The 25591-nt window shown below is 37.0% G+C and overlaps 1 protein-coding gene across 1 annotated transcript in view; it reads left to right on the top strand.

The window, feature by feature from the left end:
* COL11A1 (collagen type XI alpha 1 chain) overlaps positions 1 to 25591 on the top strand; it is a gene marked incomplete at its 5' end in the record, with an annotated part of 287402 nt that overhangs the window by 157488 nt on the left and 104323 nt on the right. The window contains 7 exons of the mRNA XM_083358489.1: positions 2872 to 2925; positions 5934 to 5987; positions 11372 to 11416; positions 11589 to 11642; positions 11741 to 11785; positions 19943 to 19996; positions 23187 to 23240. Of these exons, the coding sequence (XP_083214615.1) occupies positions 2872 to 2925; positions 5934 to 5987; positions 11372 to 11416; positions 11589 to 11642; positions 11741 to 11785; positions 19943 to 19996; positions 23187 to 23240 (360 nt within the window). The remainder of the gene's footprint in view (positions 1 to 2871; positions 2926 to 5933; positions 5988 to 11371; positions 11417 to 11588; positions 11643 to 11740; positions 11786 to 19942; positions 19997 to 23186; positions 23241 to 25591) is intronic.

The raw sequence follows: 25591 nt of genomic DNA, 5'->3' as shown, positions 1-25591 counted from the left end.
AGCAGTGGACCAAGGTTAGTTTGTAGGGTCTCCTAAATACTTTGTTTCCGTTTCTGAAATAGTCCCCGAATTAACTTTTCCTGAATAATCCTTCTGTACCTAGTGTCTGTCTGTACATTTAGGTAAACTCTTTCACCTTCCCCAAATTACTTCCAGTTGTCCTTTCTCTCTGTTTGGTGTGTAGATAGCCTTTCATTCAACTACATTTCTGCATGATTGCGTCGGTGGCCTGATCAAAGACATGTTTGTTTATAAGGATCTTGTGAATGACTCTCCCCAGGTGATTCCCTTTCCATATAAAAAAGAGAAAGGAAGGTTATAATTTGATACTAGAAGCTTTATAAGCTGTCATAAAATACTTTCAAAGTCAGATCATTCATTCCAGAAAATATTCCTTTCAGCTTCACTTAACTGTTGGGAGCTATTTGGAATTAATGATCCTTATAATGTTTCAAGACATCTTGCCAGTTGTTAAAAAGGTCATGAATAAAGAACGCCACTATTATAATTATGGATAAATGGTAGCATAATTGGAAAGTTATCACTTAAGTTTCCATTAAATTCCTATTCCATAAAAAACAGGATTATATGAAACTTACTTTCTCCCAAAACCTAAATTAATTCCTATTGAGCTATTTTGATATGGAAGTATTATGAAAGATATAGAATTTGATTGAAAGGAGTGTGGGCAGAAGAAAAATCGGAGCTAGTGGAATTTTGCAAAGATTAACATGAGTATTCTTTACGTGAAGTTGTTACAGGTTGGTTATAGAGCAATCTGTGTCTTTACTTGCTCCACAGCCTATGCATGGATCATAGAATCTTAGAGAAGAAGGAAAAAATAACCCACTGAGGACAAACCCTGCTCAGTGCAATAATACTAATTAAGGTGTCTAAGAGACAGATAGATGGCTGTCAAGTATCTCCTTCAATGCATCCAGCTCTTTCTCCCCTCCCCCCATAGTGCTGGTAATTGGTTTTGCTATTAAATATTGTTAAGGTTCCTTTTTAAAATTCATCTAGATTCTGTACTCTGCATCCCATACTTTGGGTTGATAAAGAATAAATCTTGGCCTTTTAAATAATAGCCTAATGAATCACAAAATCTAATGCTACAAATTATAAAATATAGATTTAAACACTTAGCTCCAGCTCCTGATCTTCTGAAATGTGGTAAGAAAAGCAACAAATATGACTAAGTTAAGATTTAAGATTGGTTACATAGGCATAAAATTTATTAAAGACACAAATTTCCTCTTGAATGGAATGCTTTTACAATTTCTTGCTTGATCAAATCTCAAGAACGATAACTATGTGTATTGCTGAGGACCCTGATTATTGTATATATCAATAATGTATATATTAAAGATCTCAGGAATATCATCAGCTTTATCATCATAGCTACTGCTGCTCTGAAAGTTTGAAAAGTGAATATTTCAAGGTTCAAAAAAAAATGGAGGGAGGGAGGGGGTTCAGGAAGTTGAAATATTTAACTAAGCCCTCAAATTCTTCCAGATCACGTACTAGTTTCTCATTGCCATTTGTGTTTTCTACTATTCTATGTTTTTAGTATATTTTCCTTTCGGCACAATGATCCTATTCATTCAATATATTTAATTGGATTGGGGAAGTATGTTGTGAGAACATACAAAAGGTTTCAGTTGGCCCTGTCAGCCACTGGGGAGTTAAATTAGCTCAAACTAATATTCTATCATGCAAAGAGTTAAACTAACTCCAGCCAGTTAGATGTATCATTGAAATTCCCCCAAAGTACTGAAGAGAAAGTGCAGCTGAAAAAGCAAACTTCTCCATTATCAAATTCTTGCCAAGGCTTGGCAGCGCACAGCACATCTTCTGAACTCTGGCTTGCAGTAATGGCCAAACAACACCTGTTTGCACAGTCGATATTAAAGAGGCCAGTAAAGTAATGAAATTTTACCAATATTTTTTCAGCACAACAATTTAATGGATATTAAGCTAGGGACTCTGTATTCTCATTATGTATTGCTATAGAATCACTGATAAGGAGATTTGATTTGTTAGTGACTGTCTTAGTTAAGTGTTTTATGAGAACAAGAGCAGTGTAACAATACAACCAACATGACCCTAGCCCAAGAGGGTTTGCATTACTTTTGCATTGACTGTTCTCATTTGGTTCCGAGAGTGACAACATAATCAATTCAGAAACAGGTAGCTTTGGGAGAAAATATAGTGCTGCCAGCTATTTTGTTTGTTCAGAGAAGACCAAGTGCTTTGTAGAGCGGAGGCATGCTTAAAAACCCGAGCAGTACTTAATTCCATCCTTCTGGGGTTAGTAGAAGATGAGAAGGGCTTCAAAACATCACCCACACATTCACACAACACACAACCCAGCTTGAAATCTATCTGATTATGCTTGGTTTGAACCCCAGAAGAATCGAAGGAGAAGTCCATGTGGTACAAAGTCTCATTTTGTATGATGTCTCCAAATCTTACGGTTTTCATCCAGTTCTATGACTTTTGATAAAGTTTGGTACCAGTTAACTGTTGGTTTTCTCTTGGGTACTATCAGCTTATTTAGAGGAATATTCCTTAATAAATCTTCTTAAAGAACTTTATTCTGGTGCTTTCCTGCACACTGTTTATGTTGAAATTACTCTGAGCAGGTCTCATGTATTCCATCTTTCATAAATGTCTTTTCTGATCCTCATAAATTTAGTATCGATGGGACAGATGGACAGACAGGCAGACAAATAGATCAGTCTATGGATGGATATACAGATCCAAAAAGTTAAAAATCAATAAGTACGATGACTACATATAAATGCTACTTACAATATGGAGATATTTGGAAAAAGTAAATGAAAAAATAATGTTTTTTTTTAATTACAGGGTAAACTTGGTGTTCCTGGTTTGCCAGGATATCCAGGAAGACAAGGCCCTAAGGTAAATTTGCTACAGCATTAGGGAGGTATATGTAATTTAAGATTTAATAGTGCGTGCACATTTGTTTAGTAAATGGATGTGTATGAGTTTGTTACTTAGAATTGATCCATTTGGAATTATAAAACACTTTTACTGCAATCTAAACATTACATACTGTTCTTCTAATAGAAGCAAGTCCTGTAATTCTGTCTGGATACCCTACTCTGAACAACTATGTTGACATTAATGATGATAATGATGATAACCTTTATTGTCATTTTTTTTCCTATGGGCACAATGGCACACATTAAAAATGAAATTTAGTTGCTTGCTCTCAAGTGTACACATACATAACACACATTTAAAAACATACTATATACAACATATATATATAGACCTACACCCTTACATATAAGTATTATATTGGATAATTATATATTCTACCACAGAAGTCCCCAACCTTTTTGGGCACCAGGGACCAGTTCCATGGACAGAGATTTTCCACGGACTAGAGGAGCCATGGTTTCATGTACTGCCTCATCCTCCAGATGGGGCTTTGCTTGTTTGCGCGGACTGGTTTCTGGCATGCTACGGACCGGTGCCGGTCCACAGACCAGAGGTTTGGGACCCCTGTTCTACCATGTATCATGTCTAGAAACCCAGAGTCTGTGACGTCTAATCCTACCTTTGGCACAAAACCAGTAGAGTGATCTTGGTTCAGTCATTAACTCTCAGCTCAAACCACTTCTGAAATCTTGCTAAGAAAACTGCAGGAACTAGTCCAAGCAGTCACTGAAAGTGAACAAACACTTAATGGAACGGAAACCCCCCCCACCAACCCACCATCTATACATATATGGATATGGCATGTTCTTTTATGTAGAGTAAGGTTTTACTCATAAGATAAGCTATTTATAATGCACTTTAATTAAGATATGTAATTAAAATACAATCTTTGTCCCAATGTATGTTGTTCTAATTCCTTAATCCCACTGACTTGACCTTTTTATTTCAGATTTATAATTTTATATATCTGTAAGCCTTTCAAGGTAGCAAAGGTCAGGATATTGATTCCAGAACTTTAACTTGAACTGTACTATAGTATTAGTTTTCCACAGTCATCCCTGTGGTTCTCCATATACCATAGAAAAAGAAAAAAAGGTTAAAAAAAACAGGGAGCACAGTGCCTTGATTATGACTCAGTAATTTAGAAGTCATCTTAAAACCCCAGTCTGAAAGGTTTAAATCAGAATATTTAATTAAGTTTTCCAGAATTGTTTCATTTAATAAAATTTAGAAGGAATCTAGAAGCTGTTTATCATCCCTTGAGAACTCTTCTTGGAAACACTCAGGTCAAACAACTAATTCTCCTAACCCTTATTCAGAGCAAAATTAGCACACGCAGTAATACTTATTTTCAAAAGATAATAGCAGAAAGTTCCTGGAATGTAGTTAACATTTTTATAAACTACACTCGACTTGAATGATAGTAATAAAATGTTGACACCATAAAAGTGACTTACAGTAGTATATCTCAGTAACATTCTCCATAATGTTAAGGAATCCAGAACAAGATTGCATAGCTTCCACTATTGCTTTCCAAGTTGGAGGATGTCAAAGTACTGAGTTAAAATTGCTCCAAGTTCTGCTTTTCTACCAGTCTTTCTCCTTCCTTGGCTTCTCTAAGGATTTGGAAGTGGTATATATTAAACAAATTTAATTCCTGTTCAGTATGACTTAGCATTACTTTATCAGTCTGAATCTCTTCCCCTTTCGTTGGAACCATTTTTCTATGTTCAAACATAGAAATCAAATATGAATAGTATGAATATATATCCCTCCAATATCTGTACCTATAGTCATACAATATATTGAGGTTAAGATACTATTCACATGGAAATTATATTATATTTTTTACATCTTTTTTATTTCTTAAAAACATACAATTAATAAGCTATAAAAATATGACAATGTAGATGGATAGTATATATGCTCCAGTAGGTGTCTATTCCTAACCACCATGATATGATGCAAACACATCATTTTTTGATACTTGTGCCATAGTGTCATATACACATTTCATCATTTATCCCCTTTCTGTAGACACTACCATAGTTTTCTAACAGTTCCAGTAAAGCAAAATAAATTATGGAATTAAAATCCATGACACAATATTCTGTGGACATCTGTTCTCTGTTTTCTGTTTGTATATTTATGTATGCTTAACTTATTTACATAAGTTAAGAATGTCGAATTTGCGCTTTATACTCAAATTATTATAGTGGCACATATCTACTCCTACTTGTACTTCTGTGTCTTGTTTCCATGAATGGTGGCTTCATATGTCATTGTTTTCAAAATAAATATATAAACTTACTGTTAATTCTTTACTGCATTCTGGACTTGAACAATTATGGTAAGTAACTGAAAACTGTTAATATCTGTATTCATGTTTGGATTGTGTGACTTAAATAATACATATTGCAAAGAACATATGTTATGTTATTCAATATAGTTCATAATAAAAAGTGGTTTACATCCTAAAGTTCCAGATTAAATCCTTGGAATGATCAAATAGGAGGATAAGACATTTTTGTCTCAAATTCTGGAGAACAGCAATGGAGATGTTGAATAAATAGACAAATAGTCTGACTTAATATAAGACAGCATTCAATGTTCTACCACACTATGATTCCAAAGTTCTTCCAAGTATGAAATGAGGAAATACAGTGTGAGCTCTGTTGAATGCATATGCTATTAAAACCACTGAGTTTAGTTTAAAGATGTTTCTTGCAATTGACTGGGCAGTAGAAAGTTTCACCAAATATGTTATCATCTTCAGAATACAATACTATAATCTATCAAAAATATGCAGTGTGAAGGGCTCACTAAATATTTATTTCTGCTATATATACTGCTAAGTTTCTAAAACCGCCCTGAGTCTTCGGAGAAGGGCGGGATATAAATGGAATTAAAATAAATAAATAAATAAATATCAATTAAAAGTGCATTTGTAATTTTTGGTGCAGGGATCTACTGGGTTTCCTGGATTTCCAGGTTCTAATGGAGAGAAAGGAGGAAGGGTAAGTCATAGCAGTTTACCTATAAAGTTATGAATATATGGAATTTGAATTTGGGAACATTAAACAGATTGGGATGTACAACATTATAAAATTTCTTACTTGGATGGTGCTCAAACTAAAGTATCAAGTCTTTGTAAATAAAAAAAGAATGCTGTACATATCCATTATGGCTGCAATTTAAGCAATGGGAAGCCCTATTATACACAGATACTGCTTAATGAGATCCCACGACACAGGTTGGACAGAGTACACAAACACAGACAGTCAGGAGTATTTTTCTTCCTCTTATACCTGGCTAGTGCAAAGGAGATTGATTAATTGATTGATATGTTTGATATAGCTGGCCATTGCATACAAACCTCTCTGGGTGGTTTATAAGAATTATAACTCAGAAAGACATATGATGTACCCCAGCTTGCAAGAACAAACAACAAATCCACTAGAACTCATCTAACCATCTGACCCAAATAGCTGGAGAAATAGCCAGATCTTCAATGCCTTGCAAAAAGCCAAACAGGGTTGGGACCCTCTGAATCTCTGGAGGTATGGTGTTTCAGGTGCTGTCAGTGAGACATCATGACTCTGGGTTCCAATAAGATGTTATTTGCTTGATAGAAGGGCCCTGGAGTTGAAGCAGATGAAGGTATAAGCGGATGGACAAATTAAGTATATCATTAAATACATAAAAAGCAAAGAAAATTTGCAGGTAATTATGGAGTATGAATAGGAAATTTAATTTCCATGCTGAAATTATAAGAAACTGTTCTTCTGAAAGTAAATGCTCATAGTATGCTTTGGGGAATAACCCCCCCTGCCCTATCCGTGATGTCATTGAAAAGCCAAGTTGTCTGCAACTCGGCAAACAAAAATAGAATAAGCTTCTAAACAAAACATTTTTAAGCAGATAAGACATCAAAAATTTTGCTGTTCAGTTGAAGATGGCGAATACATCCATAATGCCGACTCAGCAAACTGTCAAAAATTCACAGCATTGGTACCCATAAAAGCTCAGTTGGATGTAGCTGATTGCTTGTGATAGAGCTGCGCGAAAGTCATCAAAGGGGAAAAGACGGGCTGACAGTTATACTTCATGGTAGCTTAGTGTGCCATTAAGTGAGACTGAAGTAATGCATGCCATTAATCTGCCTATCATTTCATTTTATTTAATGGGAATGAAATTTGTCACTTTAAATGTCTAGATACAGAGTTCCATATGAGGCCTGCTTGCCACATAAATTGGCAAAACTATATTTATAACTAAAGGGGACTCATGAATTCCTAACTGCTTGCACAATTAATCTTTAAGAGAATGGGGTTCCCTTCTCCACATGGAATTTTCTGAATCCTTCAAAGACGTATAAATATTATTTCATATATATGTGAAGGGTAATAAAAGTGTTCAAATTTAAAAGCATCTAGCACATGCCTATTCTGTAGCACATCAAATAATAAAGACAGATGGAGTATGGGGAAGGAAGAGAAGAGAGTAGGAAGAAACACCAGTTCCTCTTTTTACAATTTATCAGTAGATTAAATTTCTCAGTTATAATTTAAGGTAGAACTGGGTAACTGTTTGGTTGTCAAGGACTACATGAAATTTTTTGGTGGGAGACTGACGATTTTAAAGTTGATGGGACTACTTCACACAAATTGGTGAAGTTTTGAGGACCTTTTTTTCTTACTTATAATACATACTGTAGTATGAGTTTCATCTTCCTTTTAATTTTCAAACTGAAGGAAACCCAACCATTAATTTTCTGATGGAACACATACATCCATACTCCTCTTCTATGTATGTATGTATGTATGTATGTATGTATGGATGGATGGATGTAGTAACACACTGGAGATTTTAGAATCAAATAATGTAGCTTAGGACCAATAACCTTCATTATGAAATTAGTGTCTTGATTTATGCTCTTTCTTCATTGTTTTTCATTTAGTTTCCAATTTTATATTTAATTTTGAAGAAAAAGTAAAATGATTATGTTTTTAACATTAATATTCAAATGGTAATTAACTCCCCTACTTCCTATCAAAATTCAGTACTCTAAGGTACCTAAATAATAGAATATCAAGAAACTAAGTATATTATATAAATCTTGTATAACCTATTAAGTCTGAGAAGATGGAGCAATAGATGTTTTATATTGCTAGATGTAATATGTTAAAACACTGAGTTAGTTCTATATTAACTTTTTATGGCTATATCTTTAGTTCTTCAAATATCTATATATATGTATATTCATATATATGTATATGTATATCTATAGCAATATTATAGGGACGCAGTGGTTCAGTGGGTTAGGACGCTGAGCTTGTCGATCAGAAGGTCGGCAGTTTGGTGGGTCGAATCCCAAGTGCCGTGTAACAGAGTGAGTGCCTGTTACTCGTCCCAGCTTCTGCCAACCTAGCAGTTCGAAAGCACGTAAAAATGCAAGTAGAAAAATAGGAACCAATACGATGGGAAGGTAACAGTGTTCCCTGTGCCTTTGGCGTCTAGTCATGCCGGCCACATGACCATAGAGACGTCCTCGGACAAGAGCTGGCTCTTCGGCTTTGAAACGGAGATGAGCTCCGGCCCCTAGAGTTGGAAACAATTAGCACACATGTGCGGGGGAACCTTTACTTTTTTAGCAATATTATATATATAATACACACACACACACAAAGATAGATAGATAGATAGATAGATAGATAGATAGATAGATAGATAGATAGATAGATAGATAGATAGATAGACAGACAGACAGACAGACGGATGGACAGACAGACATATATACAAACATATCCATTGTAAAAATCACAATGACTTTATATGCATTATGATATCATGTAACTCATGGCACACAATGACATTTTGACATACAGCATCTCACATCATTTTCCCCTAATCTCCCTCTACAGACATTCAGGGCTTAACCCTACATGATTTTAAGAAATGGGTAATAGCAAGGAGAGGAAGGGCACATTTCAATCAATTAAGCAAAAGCAGAGTGTTTTGATTTGTGGTTAGATCAGTTACTTGAAAATCAAGGGCAATTGCTTCATTTGGCTGTATATCTAAATGGATAACTAGTTTTTGTACAGAGGGGAAACTCAGGAAAAAAAGGATGAAAGTACAGATTGAATATTTGGCTCAAATATCTGGCCTGCTAGGCTAGTTTTATTAGACTTGTCTCCTGCAAGGATTTACAGACTCAGCATAATCACTGTGGTACTTTTTAAAATTTAAAATTATAAACTTTTATTAATTACAGTGGTAGTGTTTTTTGCTTCCTTGAGTGAAGTCTACATCATGCTAAGAGCCAGATTGTTGCCTTGGTCCTGACAAAATAATCACCGTCAGGACTGAAATTGACATCAGTTCTAGGAATACAGTTAATGTGCTAATTTCTTATTATGCAAATAGAAGCTACAGAGCAGCTAGGCAAGGGTGGGGGGGAACTAGGCAAATGGGGTGAGGTCAGCTGAATCTGAACTTGTTTTTCCTTGCCACAGCCCGCTGTATTTCTGAAGCTGCTTCATGCATTTTAAAGGCCTGCACTTCAAAGGAACTGGGGGAGAGACTTCTTTTGAAATGCAAATGCTGGATTCAGAAGAGCAATTTGTGCTGGCATTACGATTGGGGGGAATGCCCCCCCCCAAGTCCAGAAGTTGCTCAAGAAGTTTCCCCACAGCTATTTCCATAACATGAAACAAACATATTAACTGCATTCACAACACTGATATCCATCTTTGTCTTTATTGTGATATGTTATCAATTATAAAAACACATCCTATCAGCTGAGCTTATCTGTGGCTGTGGGATTTTTCAGGTTAAGAGTGGGGCACTTTTCATTTGCAATTGTAAGTATTCCTGCTTCCTTAAATTCTACAGGTGCCCTTTCTCCACACACACACACACACACACACACACCTATATGGGTAGTTCTCAGCTTGCAACAGTTCATTTAGTGTCTGAAGTTACAACATCACTGAAAAAAGTGACATGACCTTTTTTCACACTTTCATATAAGAATTGTAGCAGCCCCATGGTCAGGTGATCAAAATTCAGACATTCAAAATTCAGTGTCCCAGAGTCATATGATCACCTTTGGTGACCTTCTGACAAGCAAAATCAATGGGGAAGCCAGATTCCCTTAACAACCATGTGACTAACTTAACAAATGCAGGGATTCCCTTAACAACTGTGGCAAGAAATAAAGTGGGGCAAAATTCACCTAGCAAAGGTCTCACTTGCAGTAGCAACAGAAAATTTGGGCTCAATTGTGGTCGCAAATCGAGGACCACCTGTACACATATACACATTTTCTTTTGCTCCTGGCAGATGGAGCTAAAACCGTTCAGCTTGCTTACTCTGTGGGCTTTTAATCACGGTCTTGATTAAAAGAGGACTCTCAGAAGAGAAGCCTTAATGGATTGTACTGAAGGAAGGTGCTTTGAAATAGCTGTCTGTTTTGCTGAAATGAAAGGAGGATTGGCAACCCTGCACAACTCATTTAAGGCACTCCCAATCAATACTGAAGGAGGGAAGATCACGCACAGTCTGTGATGAAGTCCTTTGCTAGTTTCATGGAAATTAATATTAAAGGGAAAGCAAGACCAGATCATTTAGGGAGAAACATTTTGAAGGCTCTTACCCACTGAGAGTATGTAGGCAGTAAGGTCTGCGTTTCTTTCTTTATAGTAATGGCATATTTGGCAATTGCATAATATATTCGGTACCCATTGGAGAAAGAAAGAGAGAAAATTCACGTGGTTTGAATTTCAAACGGAGGAATGAGATTTAAATTATTTTTCCTAAAGGAAGATCTTTCAAGTAGACAAATTGAGCAGCCAAAAATAATAGTTAATAAGACAGGCAAAAGAAAGAAAGAAAGAAAGAAAGAAAGAAAGAAAGAAAGAAAGAAAGAAAGAAAGAAAGAAAGAAAGAAAGAAAGAAAGAAAGAAAGATAACGAGAATATTAAGACAAGCTTCAACAAAACTTTTATGGGATAATGATAGAAACAAGGACAAACAGAGTAGGAAAATACATATGATTTATTAAAATATAAAGTCAAAGGAGATAGTTATGTAGCTCGTCTCTGAATTGTTACAATACTATTTTCCTTTTTCAAAGTGACAAAACCTCTTTCTGGGAAGATTGAGCTATTTTGGAGAGCTGTCTCCTGAACTCTCTTGCTATCTTTCCTTTATTTTTAGTGGTCTGTATTGTTGTAATGCTATTGTGTTTTTATATTCCTTGTTTATTTGTTTTAAATTGTACTTTTCTATAATGAGCTGGTGAGAATCTTTTCGATTGTTGCAGCATAGAAATATGCCAGTAAATAAATAATCTGCCCCAAAGCCCAGAATAATTTCTGTGAATTTTGGTTGACAGGGATTACATGGCAAACCAGGTCCAAGAGGACAAAGGGGACCAACAGTAAGCATTATGATTTTTTTGGATCTCTGTTTAATAGCATTATTAGCCCTTGATATCACTGCATGCATTTCTTTATTGCTATCCACACCATGGTCAGAAACCTATGTTTATATTCTCCTACGAAACAATGCTCAATAAAAGTATTAATTACATATTTTCTCCCACTCACCAGGGGCCACGAGGATCAAGGGGTGCAAGAGGTCCAACTGGAAAACCTGGACCAAAGGTAATTTGACAGAATTCAATAAATAATTCTGAGTTTAGCCTTTTCTCTGGGTGCAAACGCCCATCTCATTTTTAAATAAATTGTTGTTGTTTTTCCAGGGCACTGCTGGGGGTGATGGCCCACCTGGCCCATCTGGTGAAAGGGTAGGCAAAGAACAATATCTATTTCGTTTTTCTTTTTCTGGGCTCAGTACTTCTCAAATATTCCCAAATCATTGTATGTTGCCTATGGCGCCAATTTGAGTAGAACTATAACTCACAGAATGGTTGTTTTGCAGGAGGATCTTTCTCCCCATTGGGGTGAATGAGGGAGACCTTCTGGGTGGGCTCTATTCACATCTGCTTTTAGAAAAGCAAATACAGGCTTTTAAGAAACAGGCACGCTTGGATATTTTCATATCCCTTGTATTGGGTCTGAAAGCCTAGCTTAATTTCTGCTGGGTGAATTCTCCCCCATGGGGTTATTACAAGTCAAGTATTGTGCCACCATGGAAGAGATTTATGGCTTATTGCTATGCCAGTGTCTGCTGTCTCTTTATATCATAGCCAGATGTTGCAAAAGGTGGCAGCAGCAATTATAGATGGATGGTTGAGGAAATTTGTTTAGATTGCAATTCAAAAGTGGAAACACACTAATTTACCAAAATGAACCTGTTTCCAGTTGTTGTGATGCAGTTGGGAACTTTTAAAAGAATGCACATAAAATATGTTGCTTGGTGAAGAACCCAACTTATGAGGACTAATAGCTGTCTCTGTGGAGAGACTCCTAAGCTGTAGTCTTTTTTTCTGAAAAGCGTTCCGACTTCTCCGAATCTTGGTGCTCTTTAAACTTCAACTCACAGAATACACTGCAATATCAATGCTGGCTAAGGAGTCACTCCCAAAATCGGGAGATTGCCAAAGTTGAGGAAGGCTTGCCTGAAGCTTCAAGAAACAGAGTGGCAGGTGGAACATCTGAGTACTGGAGTAAGAGGTGCAAGTACCTTTACTTCTCAAATGCTACTTCTCTATTCTTTTGCCTCTTCCCAGTAATGTCCATGTTATCCAATTTTAAGTAGATTATTAAGTTGTTTGAGGTTTGAGAATGTATTTTAGGATCTGTAGCTTGAATCATTAGCTAGGTTATAGAAAACTTTCTGAAAATGAACAGAAAAAAGTTGGTTCTGAACTTCATCCACTCAAGAAATTGATTTGAGCGAAACTCCCTAAAATTTTCACTTGCCAAAAGAGATTGCTCCTCTCAGCATGCCCAGAGAAGCCTGTTGAGTGTCTTTCATTTTCTCAGTATCTGCCTATAGGTGAACCAGAACAAAGAAGGTAAAAAAATGACCTTGTCAAACATGGATCGGGTTCGTCCCTTGCCATTTAGATTTATAGGATCTGTTGAAATACTTCTAGAATTAATTTAATCACCTTGTTTATCTCCTGTTACTCTAGTGCAAGCTCCAGCTGGCAGGCTGAGCATTTACAGAAACTGACAATGAAATGATCACAGCTTTTTTCTTTCATCCATTCTGTATTCAATTGACTGCATCCTGTTTGAGTGGTGGAAAAAAACAATATAAGATTTTCCATAAATATCTCTTTAATCATAAAATGAAATGGGCATAATTTTATAGCAATACCCAAAGGTAAACATCACCCCTCTGCTAAAAGACTGTTTGACAAAAAAAAGGCTATTAACCACCAAGGTCTGGAAAGCTTTTTATTTACACAGAGAATATATTAGACAAGTCCATTTAAAATATGGCATCTACCTCATAAGGCAGTTTTCAGCATGTTATGAAGTTTTATAGTCTTTGTCATAATCTCCGTATTTTATGATCCTTGTTGACATTTGCTGGGAAGGTAATAGATGAGACAGAGGATAGTTGATGCACTACCCCAAAATTTATTTATGTATGTAATGGATTTAGGGCTGTTCAACAATGTGCATATATCAGCTTTTCCTGAGCTTTGTGTTGTCCAGATGTTTTGGGCCAGCTCCCAAAATCTTTGGTTAGTATGTCCTCAAATAAAAGATTTAGGTTATATTATATCAGAAAATAATCTTATCTATTTATACATTATTGTATTATTATGTGCAGAAATAATATGTTGACAGCTGAGGCATATAAAAAATATGACTTAGACCAGGGGTGTCAAACTGCTGGCCCGTGGGCCAGATGCATCATCCCAAAACCGTGCCCACCCCATTGCTAGCAATGGAGAAATAGCTCCGATACGTTACGTGACATCACGTGATGTTGCGAGTTTGACATGTCTGACTTAGACTGTAAGAGGACCAAATTTGTTAGTCAGATCTGTTTATATCCTGGGCTTTTTTCTGAAGCTCAAAGTGGCTTCCAGGGAAAGAAAAGAAAAGAAAAAAAGTTTTTTTTAAAGAAAAAGTAAAACTGAGGGATATACTGGTGTGAATAAAGTTAAAGCCTAATCTTATGGAATGGAGCTGATGAATGTAGTGAAGTTGTAGGCCTAAAGAGCTAAAACATACTGTAGTCAGAAAATATTCATCCATGTGTGCTATATATACTGCTCAAAAAAATAAAGGGAACACTTAAACAACACAATGTACTGTATTTAATAGTAGGATGTCTTATCTTGTGTTCCCTTTATTTTTTTGAGCAGTATAGTTGTAGGTATGTATGAAATGAAATACATAGTTCGCAGAAACTATGTGTTAATTCTCCAGAAATTGTGAAACTGAAAGAACCAGGAATGAGTGCTGGGTAAGAATGTGTAGCAGCCTGAATAAATGTCAGCTAGAGAAAAAGGTTGTTCTCTTAAATATCGTAACGTGAATGATGGTGGAATTTGCAGAAAAATCTACTAAGTGCTACATATGTGGAACAAAGGGCCATTTTGCAAGCAAATCCCAGTCCTGGCTTGTTAAGTAGTAATTAAGACATCCACCAACACTGCTTTCTCAGGAGTTTCAATATGCATCCAACAATTAGATGGGGCTTGCTTGGTATCAATATTTGATTCTAATACTTTTCACACTGGGTTTTGTATAAACCTCCAAACCCTGATAGATTCTGGGGCTTTCAACAACTTTATAGATTTTGCCATTGTACACACATGTCTTGCTCATTCACCCAGTAGACCCAGTTGTGATAGTGGAAACCATGAGTATCAGATTCTTTGCAATAATTGTAAGAGTCTGCCATCAGTGATTTCTATCTTTGCTAAGAAGGCAAGGCTGACCATAAAAATCCTTACTTCTTTGTTTGGCTTTTTCCTTTCCATGCCTTTATGTTATTGTTGATGGGTTGGATTTAGATTGATAATTCACTTATCCATTGAGACCCAGAAGACTTTAGATGTGATTTTCAGAAGCTTAAAACTATTTGCAGAATCTCCCCTAGCAGCCAAGAACAGTTTGGGGAGTAAGAAGATTCATGAACCATCCCATCCTATCATCATGTTAATATACTATAACTTGGTTCCAGGAAGTCAGAGTCTTGGTAAATGCCAGCATCCCGTGTCCTCAAAGGAACTAGCCTGCCTAAAGAAATTTCTTCAATAAATTTGCAAAAGGGGTCATTCTTCATTCTGCATCCATAGCCAATACTCCCACATATTTTGTTAACATAAAGATTAGATTTAAAGAGTCGTTAACGATTTCATTCATTCTGAATAATATTACTATTAGAAATTACTTCCTTTTTCCTTCCATTTCTAAACTTTTTAAATGGCTTCATTTTTTTTACTAAGTTAAATTTTAGGGGATCCTAAAAAATTAATTTGAACAAATATTAAATTGCCTTTAACATGTACTACAGAACATCTGAACACCAGGTTATGTTCTGTCATTTACTCATTGCTCCTTCAACCTTAATAAAGTTTAATAATAATATTTTTCATGCCAAGTTGGACTTATCTGATAGAATATATTTGAATGACCTGGTAATTTAGTCTGAAGTATTATACTTGATTGGCTTCACTAAAACAATCAGTATGCTAAAATAAAACATGTTCCTTTGAACTGCCTGTATTGGATTTTCTAGGGAACTGTAGCACTTCCATACAGGTAGAGCTTCTCCTCAAGCTGAAATCTAGTATTTCTTAATACAGCCCCCCCCCCCGGCAAATGTTGAGCAGATGCAGCATTGGGCACTGGGATTTTCTAACTTTTATTCCCACTTTATCTTTGATTCTGCAGTTTGGACAAAAACTATAATCCCAAATTACTAGAAAGGGGGACTGTTCAAATGCTCAACAAGACTTGTTCTCTCTCATATGTTTGCTTCCCAGGCCTTCCTCTGCCATCCAAATCTCACTGACCTCATTGTTGTTCAGACTGATGCTTCTAAAATTTCTCAGGGTCAATCTTCCCGTTGAGTGACGATTTTGTAAAGTGACTTCTGCCTCACACCTTTTATTCTGGACAGCAGAAACAAACTATGATGTTTTTACCAAAAAAAAGTGAACAAAGATGCTTTTCAGCACTGGTGCCATCTCTTGCAAGGAACTTCATACCTTGAATGAGTTCCAAGAAATCAGGAAATCTACAGATGTCTCAGAAACTCATTCAGTACGGAATGAGTACCAAATCAGATAGACCCAATTTTCTCCCATTTTAATATTAATGTATATTTCTAACTTTAGAATAAGCTACGTATAGTGGAATGTATGCTTTTTCATGCAAGCCTGACAATTGCTGCCCATCTATATCCTACAAACTGAAACTTTTCCCAATGGCATCCAATTTCACAGTTTCAATCTGTGAGATTCCACAAGCTAGAAGTTTAACATTTCACTATACTTAGCAAATTTGCACACAAGAGCAAGGTTGGTTGTGTATGGGCTCAGAGAGGTGGATCTTTATTCGTTCTCTTTTGAGGGGGTGGAATGCACTATATGACCAGTAGTAGTTTACAATTTTGCTACTGCAATAACCCTACTTGACGTATGGAAGTATTTAAGGCTACTTTCCTTCTGTATTGGGTGCTGGATGGTGTCATTTCTAAGAAAGTATCAAGGTCTATGTACCTTCTGTTATGCCTGCCATTATGTTAAGCTTTTATGCAACAACCAAACAGACTTTTTAAGGTTTTATTACACCAGTCAAAGGTCTGGGCCTCTGTATGTTGTCATCAATTTTTCTCTAAGATAACTTTTGAGGCCTCCCCTCTGCTTCAGAGTCTGCTTCTTTGTTTGTCTACCATGTTCTCCAGAGCCATGCCTAATCATCTCATTTCAGAGAGAAACACACACTTCATGATCTATTTTGAAGCACTTTTTTTTCAACTGTTAGATATTAAATTCCATTTTCCACAGGCAGATTGCTTGCAATCTTAACAGGGAGACAGAGAGGACAAATGCTGCCTTCATTTTTAAGTAAACAATCAATGCAATCACTTGCCTCAACCATTTCTTTAAAAAGTAATCTAATTTTAATAATTATTTAATTTCCTAGTTTTCTCTCATACTGATATTTGTGGTCTTTGGCCACAAATTAACTTAAGTGCATATGGTGAAGTGGTGCATTTCTTCAGTATTTACAATATAGACTTAGTACTTATCAGAGACCTCTTTCTTTGAATGCCTGCTTAGACCTGTTTATAATTCTTGAATTTGCCAAGAATAACTTGACACTTTAAAGAGTGTCTTTTGTCCAATTTATAATTTGAAAATAAGAGTTGACTACATAAGAGAAACATTAAAAAAGTTCAGTGCAATTAAAAGTAGATTAAAAATGTAAGTAAAATAAAATGTAAGGATGGATGGATGGATGGTTGGATGGATGAATATAAAAGTGAGTGACCAATATGAAAGAAAGTATTGAAATCGTCTTATAGAGAAATGAATGAGATTGAATTGCAAAAGATGTATATGAAAGAAGTGTGGATATGTTGAGGGGAAGGAAATGGTTGGAAGATGCTGAGTGGATAAAGTAAAAGAACAAAAATATAGCCTTCTCCATGTAGATAGATGTTTGGACAATTTGTATAAGTAAACAAGAGGGAAGAAGGGAAGTACATATATGAGCTCAGGCTGTACATCACTGAAATGTGTTCAGTCAGGTTTATAAGACTCTCCAAACAAATATGAGGGTAGCAATTCATAGTTCCAACTTTGGTTTACTGCTTTGATAATACCTCAACATTTAAAGTACCCTCTCTAAACCCACACATAAATAATAATATATAGTGATCTTTTTTATGTAGTCAAGTGAATACATGCTAGGAACAGAAAGCTTTGTCAATGAAAACAACTCCATTTAAAAAAAAAATAGATTTTTGAAGTATTTACTCTATTTTACCCAGTATTTCTTGTAAAGGAAAACCAAAAGAGGACAATAAAAAAAATTGTAATATTTGTCAGTAGTTTTGTTTCAAAACAGTATCAGATTTTCTCAGAGTTCAGTTTCCTTTTCAGTTTAGGACAAGGACATACTTTTTACAATGTTATCATATCTCAGATGAAACCCAAAATTTAAGCATGCACGTGTGCATAAATACTACTTTACTTTTGATATAACAAAGAAACAAGTACATGTTTAAGAAGAAAACTATTCAGAACAAATTGAAATGAAAAATCTAGTTTATCAAAGATCTCTTTTTATTACAAGAACCATCAGTAATACAATACCATCCCAATATATTGAATTTCAGCTTCCACAGTTCTCTAGCAATATGGCCAAAAATTATGGAAGCTGAAGTCAAACCCATTAGAAAGATATCAAGCTGAGGATGTCTTACCTATTGAATCATGTTTTTGCTTCAAGATAATTCCTCAAAGAAGAAACCTGGGTAGATATGAACAAAGAGAAGTTATACCAAAACATTGAAAATGGGGAAAAGGAAAGATAGATAATTAAATTCTGAAATAATGTCTTTTCATAAATTGCTTTCTATTTCTCCAATATTTTTCCCATTAAAAAAATTAGTTGTTACATTTTTGTAATATTGCACATTTGTATACAGTCCTCAGTGAAATTATCATTATAGACAAAGAGGTAACAAAATGAGTTATTGTATTTTGGGTAAATATTAATTCATAAAATGGGAAATAGTTGATTCTTCTTGAAATGAGCAAATAATTAGATGCAATAGGTTGGGAAGTAAGAGAATAATATTCAATTTTTTATTCAATGTGTAATCCAAAGTTATTTATGGAGTTAGCTATCATTTTAAAATAGAGGCCACATTTATTCATAATCTCCAAGTAAAAAACAAAGAAAAGAAGATGAAAACCTCAGATGTTATTTTTTAAGGTTTTTTTTGAACTTCAGGCAAGCATTCTTCTTCATTTCTAAACAATTTTTGGCACCTTCATTTGTTTTCAGCAATAATTTACTCAATTGAGTAAAACTATTGTAGATCACATAATAAAACCTTGACTGAGCAAACAATTATCTCAACTTAAACTATAAATAAACAGATTCACATATGAGCAGGATCCTATGGACTGTGTCTTGTGTTTTGCCCAGTTTTCTGCTTCCTGTATATCTAAATAATTCTTTCATAATAATCCCGTACACATTTCTTGTGGTCCAAGAAGCAGCTATAATTCAGCTCTTGCTGTATATTTCACTGTAAGTCCAGTCTACAGTGAAGATTCCTGTTCTTTCCTTAGATGACAGATTCAAGGAAGCAAATGAAGGTTCCTCCCCCCCAAAAAAATCTCTTTAATATGCAGTACCAAACATCTGTAATTAATAGGGGAAGAACCAAAAATTTTACCATAAGGCTGCAGTGGATTCGGTTATCTGGGAAGAAGCTTTATTTTGGCCACCAGATTTCTTTTGTTTTTCTTTCTGAGCAAGCGTGAATTTGTCCCACAAAGCTAAGTTGAGGTACCTTATTTATTTACCAGATATTAATTTCCTTGTTTGATGTTTACCTGGGTAGCTGACATTACACTAAAATCAAATTGTCAATGTCAGCAGCCACCAACATTTTGGGCACTAGGGACTGGTTCTGTGGAGAGAGGTTTTTCCACAGACTGGGTTGGGAGCATGGTTTTGCATGCTGCCTGCATCCTGTGGATGGGGCTTCGCTAGTTTGCTTAGTCTGGTTTCTGGCATGCCGCAGACCCCTGGTCTATATTAAAACTTGCTAAGTGGTCTTGAATTGTGGTCTGTATATTTACACTAGAGAAGGGGATGTTTTCCTCAGGCAGGGTACTTGTTTATCAGCTCTATTGTGGTGCTACAAATGGGCAAACAGTCACTTAATGTTCTGTTACTGAACCACAAAGCTTTGCTTGACATCCTTGTACTGTTCTCTGCTAAATGTGATGATGCTTCTACTAATATGCTGCCAATGGTATGGTTTGTTTCTTTGATTTTAGGGACCACAAGGGCCCCAAGGACCTGTTGGATTTCCAGGACCCAAGGGACCTCCTGTAAGTATTTGTTTTAAAATAAACATAGGATGGAAAACATTGAAGTTGATAGTGACTGTTAAGTATTTTTATCAATGTATTATATATAACCGTGTTTCCCCGAAAATAAGATCGGGGTTTGTTGTTGTTGTTGTTTGCCTCCAAAAAAGGCACCAGGTCTTATTTTCAAGGGGTGTCTTTTTTACTCACCTCCTGCACCGACAGCCTTGCCCAGCCGGTCCACTTCTTCTGCAGCCGAAGGAGCAGGTTCAAGCACTCTAAATATATTCAAGGTCTCCTAATGATATTTCTTCAGAGGCATCATTTGTGAAACCTCCATCTGGAGACTATCCTACCCTGTTGTTCCTCTACAACACTTTATTAATCTAAGTAGAATTCCGTGTGATCCCCAGATATTCTAAAGACTTCTCATTGTGTGAATTCATCCAAGTTTTTAATCCAGCTTTATTTCGAAGATTAGTAAGTAGAATCATTCCCTCTAAAAGCAGAGCTGCTTGATATTTATGATGGTTTATGATGTTTCCAGTCCTTCCTTCTGTCTCAGATTCGGCTCAGAAAAGCTAGATGAGTAGCTAAATGTCAGCTGCTTTTTCTAATGTCAGCAAAAGTAGCAAAAACAGTGGAGTAACAGCCCAAGGCCAACACATGTTCTCAAATGGAGACCTGAATTTAAACATCACAAAATCACCCCAGAGCAGTTCTCTGGTTAGCAAAGGAAGTACCTAAAACAGAGCTGGTTCTGTAGGACAACGTCTTTACAAAATGTGCTTGCTGTAAACTGATAACAAAATAGAAAATGCCTTTAAAAAAGCCACAAAAGCTCTGCAGATAAACATTAAAAGTAGACAGGCTGCAATTATTTTACTATCTGCTCAGAAAACATGTGTTTTTGAATAGATTAAAAACACAATGGGTGAATGACTCAATGAATGTTACGTTAGAATGTATGTTGTTATCTTGAGTTAGTTTTACTTCTGTGGCTGAAGTCCTTTTCTGTTTTTTATGTCATAAACCTTCCACAATGCCACTGCAAGTCTCTAAAGATGCTGTATTTTTGTGGTAAAGCCTTTATGAAAGAAAAATTGAAAAGCTTGATTATTGGGAATTATCTATTAGGTCTTTGCAAATCCTTCAAAAGGGATGCTTTGGAACTTGCAACACATACAAAGTACTGCTTTTTGGAATTATTACAGCAGTTATGCCTTTCCCGGATTCTAACTGTTCTTTAAAAGGCTGTTCCGAAGAATTCCAAATGTGTGCATGCATGCACACATACTTCCCATTGTATCCAGTTAATACAGCTTTCTCAGCAGAGGAGTCCAAACACCACTAGAGGTCACTCTCCATCTCCGTTACATTAATCCCAACCCCAAATGGGAAAGTATGTGATCTATTATTGGCGTGCTATCATCAAAAATGAGTGCGCTACTCATACTAGCTGCCTTATTGACTTTAAAATGCTATTTTCATAAATGGAACCAAAGCATTCACTGCCGTGGACTAATGCACAAACTTGAAGAATGCTTAGGCTTCCATTTAGCTTGGTGGAATTGATCAGTCCCCTTTGAATCAGAGGGAAGCATTGCTCGCTTTTCTGTAATGCACCTCTTAGGAAAGAAGAAACCATTTTTCAGTTCTAGTTGTAGATCAAGTTTGCCCTGATAGGTAGAATAAGTGAGCAGCCAGGATGAAATTGTATTGTAACATTCCAGCATCTCCAAAGAACAAATCCATTCTAGGAATTGCCAAGATATTTTGCGTTCAGCATTTAAAATCAAACAGATGCTCCCGCCACTCACCAGAAATCAAAATGCAACATTACATGACCAACATTTTGCAGTCTATGCATGAAACCCTGCATCAGTTATCTGACATGGCGATGACATTTTGCTAAACGATACAGGTAGTTAGGCTTCTCTTCCCTTTTTCTACTTTCATTTAATTGAGAGAATAATTAACAGAATTTACCAGTTTCACTTTAGGGATCTGTGGGGTTATCATTTCATGACAGAATAAAAGTTACAATTTCAAGCGCACATTTGCTTCCCTAGAGGGATAATCACAATTTGTATTGGCAAGATGGCTGGCATGAAAAAGTGTTTAACACAAATTAACTCTTTGAGTCATATCTCCAAAAGCAACTTTTCCTTGCAAAATATAAACACAGGCATCTTTACTTTCACACGTATGTGAAAATTACATGTATTTTATGTGCAAGCCCTTACCGATCGTTTCCTTTGTATTACTTTTGTATGTACATTGTTCGATATACATCAGTCATTTAGCAAATCCCATAACTTTATTAAAGGAAGGAAAAACAGATTACATCAAGCTTAGGGATAAGTGAAAACAAAAGATGTTGGTGTTCTTCAGACTCTTTGTCATTTTGGGGGAGATTGTTATGAAATTCGGAGTCATGAATTCATAATGAAGAAATAAAACAAAGGGGAAATTTCACTTTGATATGAAAGTAAGAGAGCACTGTTAAGTTCTGTCCCTTTATCCTAATAAAAAGTCAAAGAATAGCACTGCAGAGCTTAATCTCCTTTGCATAGGAATGAAATGAGAAAGATTTATGGCACCTCTATAACTTTAGTGTTATGTACAGTGCTTTTTTTATAAAAGAAAAAGGTGCCGGAACTCACACATGTCATATAACCCGCCTTGCCTACCCTACAAGGTTCCATCCAAAAAAGGTGCCGGAACTCCGTTCTGAGCGTTCTATGAGAAAAAAAGCCCTGGTTATGTATACAAATAAATGCACAATATATTGGAATACAACATAGTTGTCTACAGCAGACAGCCAAAATACTGGCATGAGATGCCCCAAGAAAGTGATTCCTAGAATCCGAGAAGGCCCTTGCTGAGTCTAGATAGGTTAAATTCCCCAAACCTTCCAGCATTTTGATCTCTGTTAGTTGAAGCTGCAAGAAAAGTTATTTTTCTCTAGCTGTTATTCTTCAAAGATAACGGGAGTGTGATTTCCAGTTCTTACTTCTCATTATCCGAAAATCAGCCAAGGTCATGCCCAAATCAACAAAGCATAGCCACTGTCTCAGTAAGAGGGCAGTAAGTTTGAAGAACCAGTCTGAAACACAGATGTGTCACTAAGGTGACTAACTAAAAGTGATCCTTTTTCCTTTCCTTTTTTTTTAAAGTGACATTTCATTTATTTTTTTCCCCACTGCAGGGACCACCTGGGAAGGATGGTTTGCCTGGGCACCCGGGACAACGGGGTGAAACTGTAAGCATGTTATTTATACTGCATAATGTAGCCCACTCCTCACCCCACTTACTGTATTGTGTGTCTGTTAAATGGGGGAATAATCCAAATTTGTCTGTGAATTAAAACCAGTTATGCAAAGGTATTGTTGTAAATCCAAAACACATTTAATGGTATTTTGAATAGCAGCAAAAACTGCTTTCAGTTTCAGTGATCCGGATGTACTACCAAAATGTATTTTTGATGCTAGTTATGCTGCCTGTTACAAATTTTGTTTTAATTAATCTTGATTTTGTTATGATTATTACCGCTGCACTCAGTGGAAAATGACAGATGCATATTTTTATTTGTATATGACTATTTATATATTCCTAAATGGATGAATGGATAGATAATATGCCAAGGGAGTACAATCCACATGTTAACAAAATTTATAAAAAGCATTTTAAAACTGCAAAATCACCCTCCTTCAAAAGTACAAAAAATTACCATCATACACAAGAATGCAATTTCAGAATACTAAGTTCTGGAGCTCAAAAGTACAGTGTGCCCCCTAGTGTTTTTGAATCAATGCACCTCAAATGGGCTAACTTATAGAATACCTCCAAAATCTGGGACCCATGACTTCCATGGGACTGAAATTTGGGGAAGTTGTGGCATTCAGCTGTGGTTATGAAATCATCATCTCCAATGCTCCCTGTCAGCTTCCTATAAGGAAAGTCCATGGGGAAGCCAGTGGGAAGTCAGAAGCTGCTCCCAATCCCACTGCTTTTTGCCTGACCTTGATTATTCTGTTTCTCTGTTTAAGTAAGGAAATACCTCTGAAACAATGGCCCAATAGTCATGAGTTGTCTAGCTGAACTACAGATGTGTAACAAAGAAAAATAATAATACAAACTATAATTAATTTAAATCTGAATTAAATTTAAAAAATGTAGGCGCAGAACAGGGCTTCGTTAAAGAGTGGAGCCTATCTAAGGTGAGACATGCACCGGCCCTGCCCCTGTCCAGCTCTGGTATGGATGGCTCCGCCATGCTGGCTTCTCCTCCCCTTGGAAAAGACTGTTCAAGGGAGCGGAGGAGGAGGCCAACGGGAATATTTGCTGTGGCAAATCTTCTGAGGCTGCTGCTCGGGCTTGCCTATCTCAGCCTGCTGCTGGATTGGGGTGGTTTTGTGGGATTTTTGCATGCAGTTTACTTGGAGGGGGAGGAGGAGGAGGAGAAAGTGCAGAGCAGCCAGTCAGAGCCCAGATTGTTTGCTTATTGAGAGAAAGAGAAAGAGAGAGAGAGAGAGAGAGAGAGAGAGAGAAGGAGGGAGGGAAGGAAGGAAGGAAGGAAGGAAGACAAGAAAGGAAGAAGGCAGGAAGAATATGGGAAGGAAGGAAGGAAAAAATAAAGAGAAAGAAAGAAAAAGATTGCCGTTTGACTCGTTGCGACCGGGCGTGTTGCATGGCTGGCAGCTTTGCGTGGCCAGGCAAGGGGGGGCTTCTCCCTCTGGGGGTGGAGGGAGAAAGATGCATTCTCCAACCCCCTTCTCTGGGCTGGGCTGCAATCTCGCCCGCTGCTTCTCCGCCTCCTCCTTCCTCCTTCCCCCCTTTGCAGAAAAAAAGGAGAAGGCAGGGGGTTTCCATTCCTTGCCCAATCGCAGTGTTTGCAAGAGAGGCAGAAGTGATCGCCCTTTTGCAAGCAGGAAATCTTGCAGGTCTCCTCGCAAGGAAGGAAACCCCAGATACGGGGCAAGCCAGGTGTGTGTGTGTGTGGGGGGAGGAATCCCTGGCTGCAATTCCCGTACAAGATTTCCTGCCTTCTCCTTTTTTTTCTGCAAGGGGGGGGGAGGAGGAAGGAGGAGGAGGCGGAAAAGCAGCGGGCGAGATTGCAGCCCAGCCCAGAGAAGGGGAAGGAAGAGCCGGTTGGAGAATGTGTCTTTCTCCCTCCACTCCCAGAGGCGGAACAAAGCAGAGAGGCGAAGAACGTGGAGGGCGCTCAGAAGTTCGGAAGCCACTGAACAAAGAGACAGAAAGAAAACAGGAAGGAAAGGAAGGAAAATATAACCTTCAGCAAAGCAGCATCCCTGCAAAAGAAACACATTCGCACTTATGTGAGCAGACACATGCCCCCACAACCAGCTCCCCCCCTCAGCCTCCCCTAAGCCAAAAACCTCGCCCTGCCTTAATTGCAGGTGAAACCTGCCGAAAGCCCAACCAGCCCGCGCAGAAGCGCTGCCTGCTCGCCTTTCCAGGGCACTCCAGTCCAGCTTCTTCCCTCCCTTTTAGCAGCACCTCAGCACCTCTGCCTCACGCATGCGTTTCTTCAGCCTTCGCTTGCCTGGCAAGGGGGAGAAATCTTTCCGGCCTCCCCTCTGGCCCCGAGAA

Source organism: Vipera ursinii, assembly GCF_947247035.1.
Source record: "Vipera ursinii genome assembly, chromosome: 3".
NCBI classification, from domain to species: domain Eukaryota; kingdom Metazoa; phylum Chordata; class Lepidosauria; order Squamata; family Viperidae; genus Vipera; species Vipera ursinii.
This window is presented reverse-complemented; position numbering and strand designations above follow the sequence as displayed.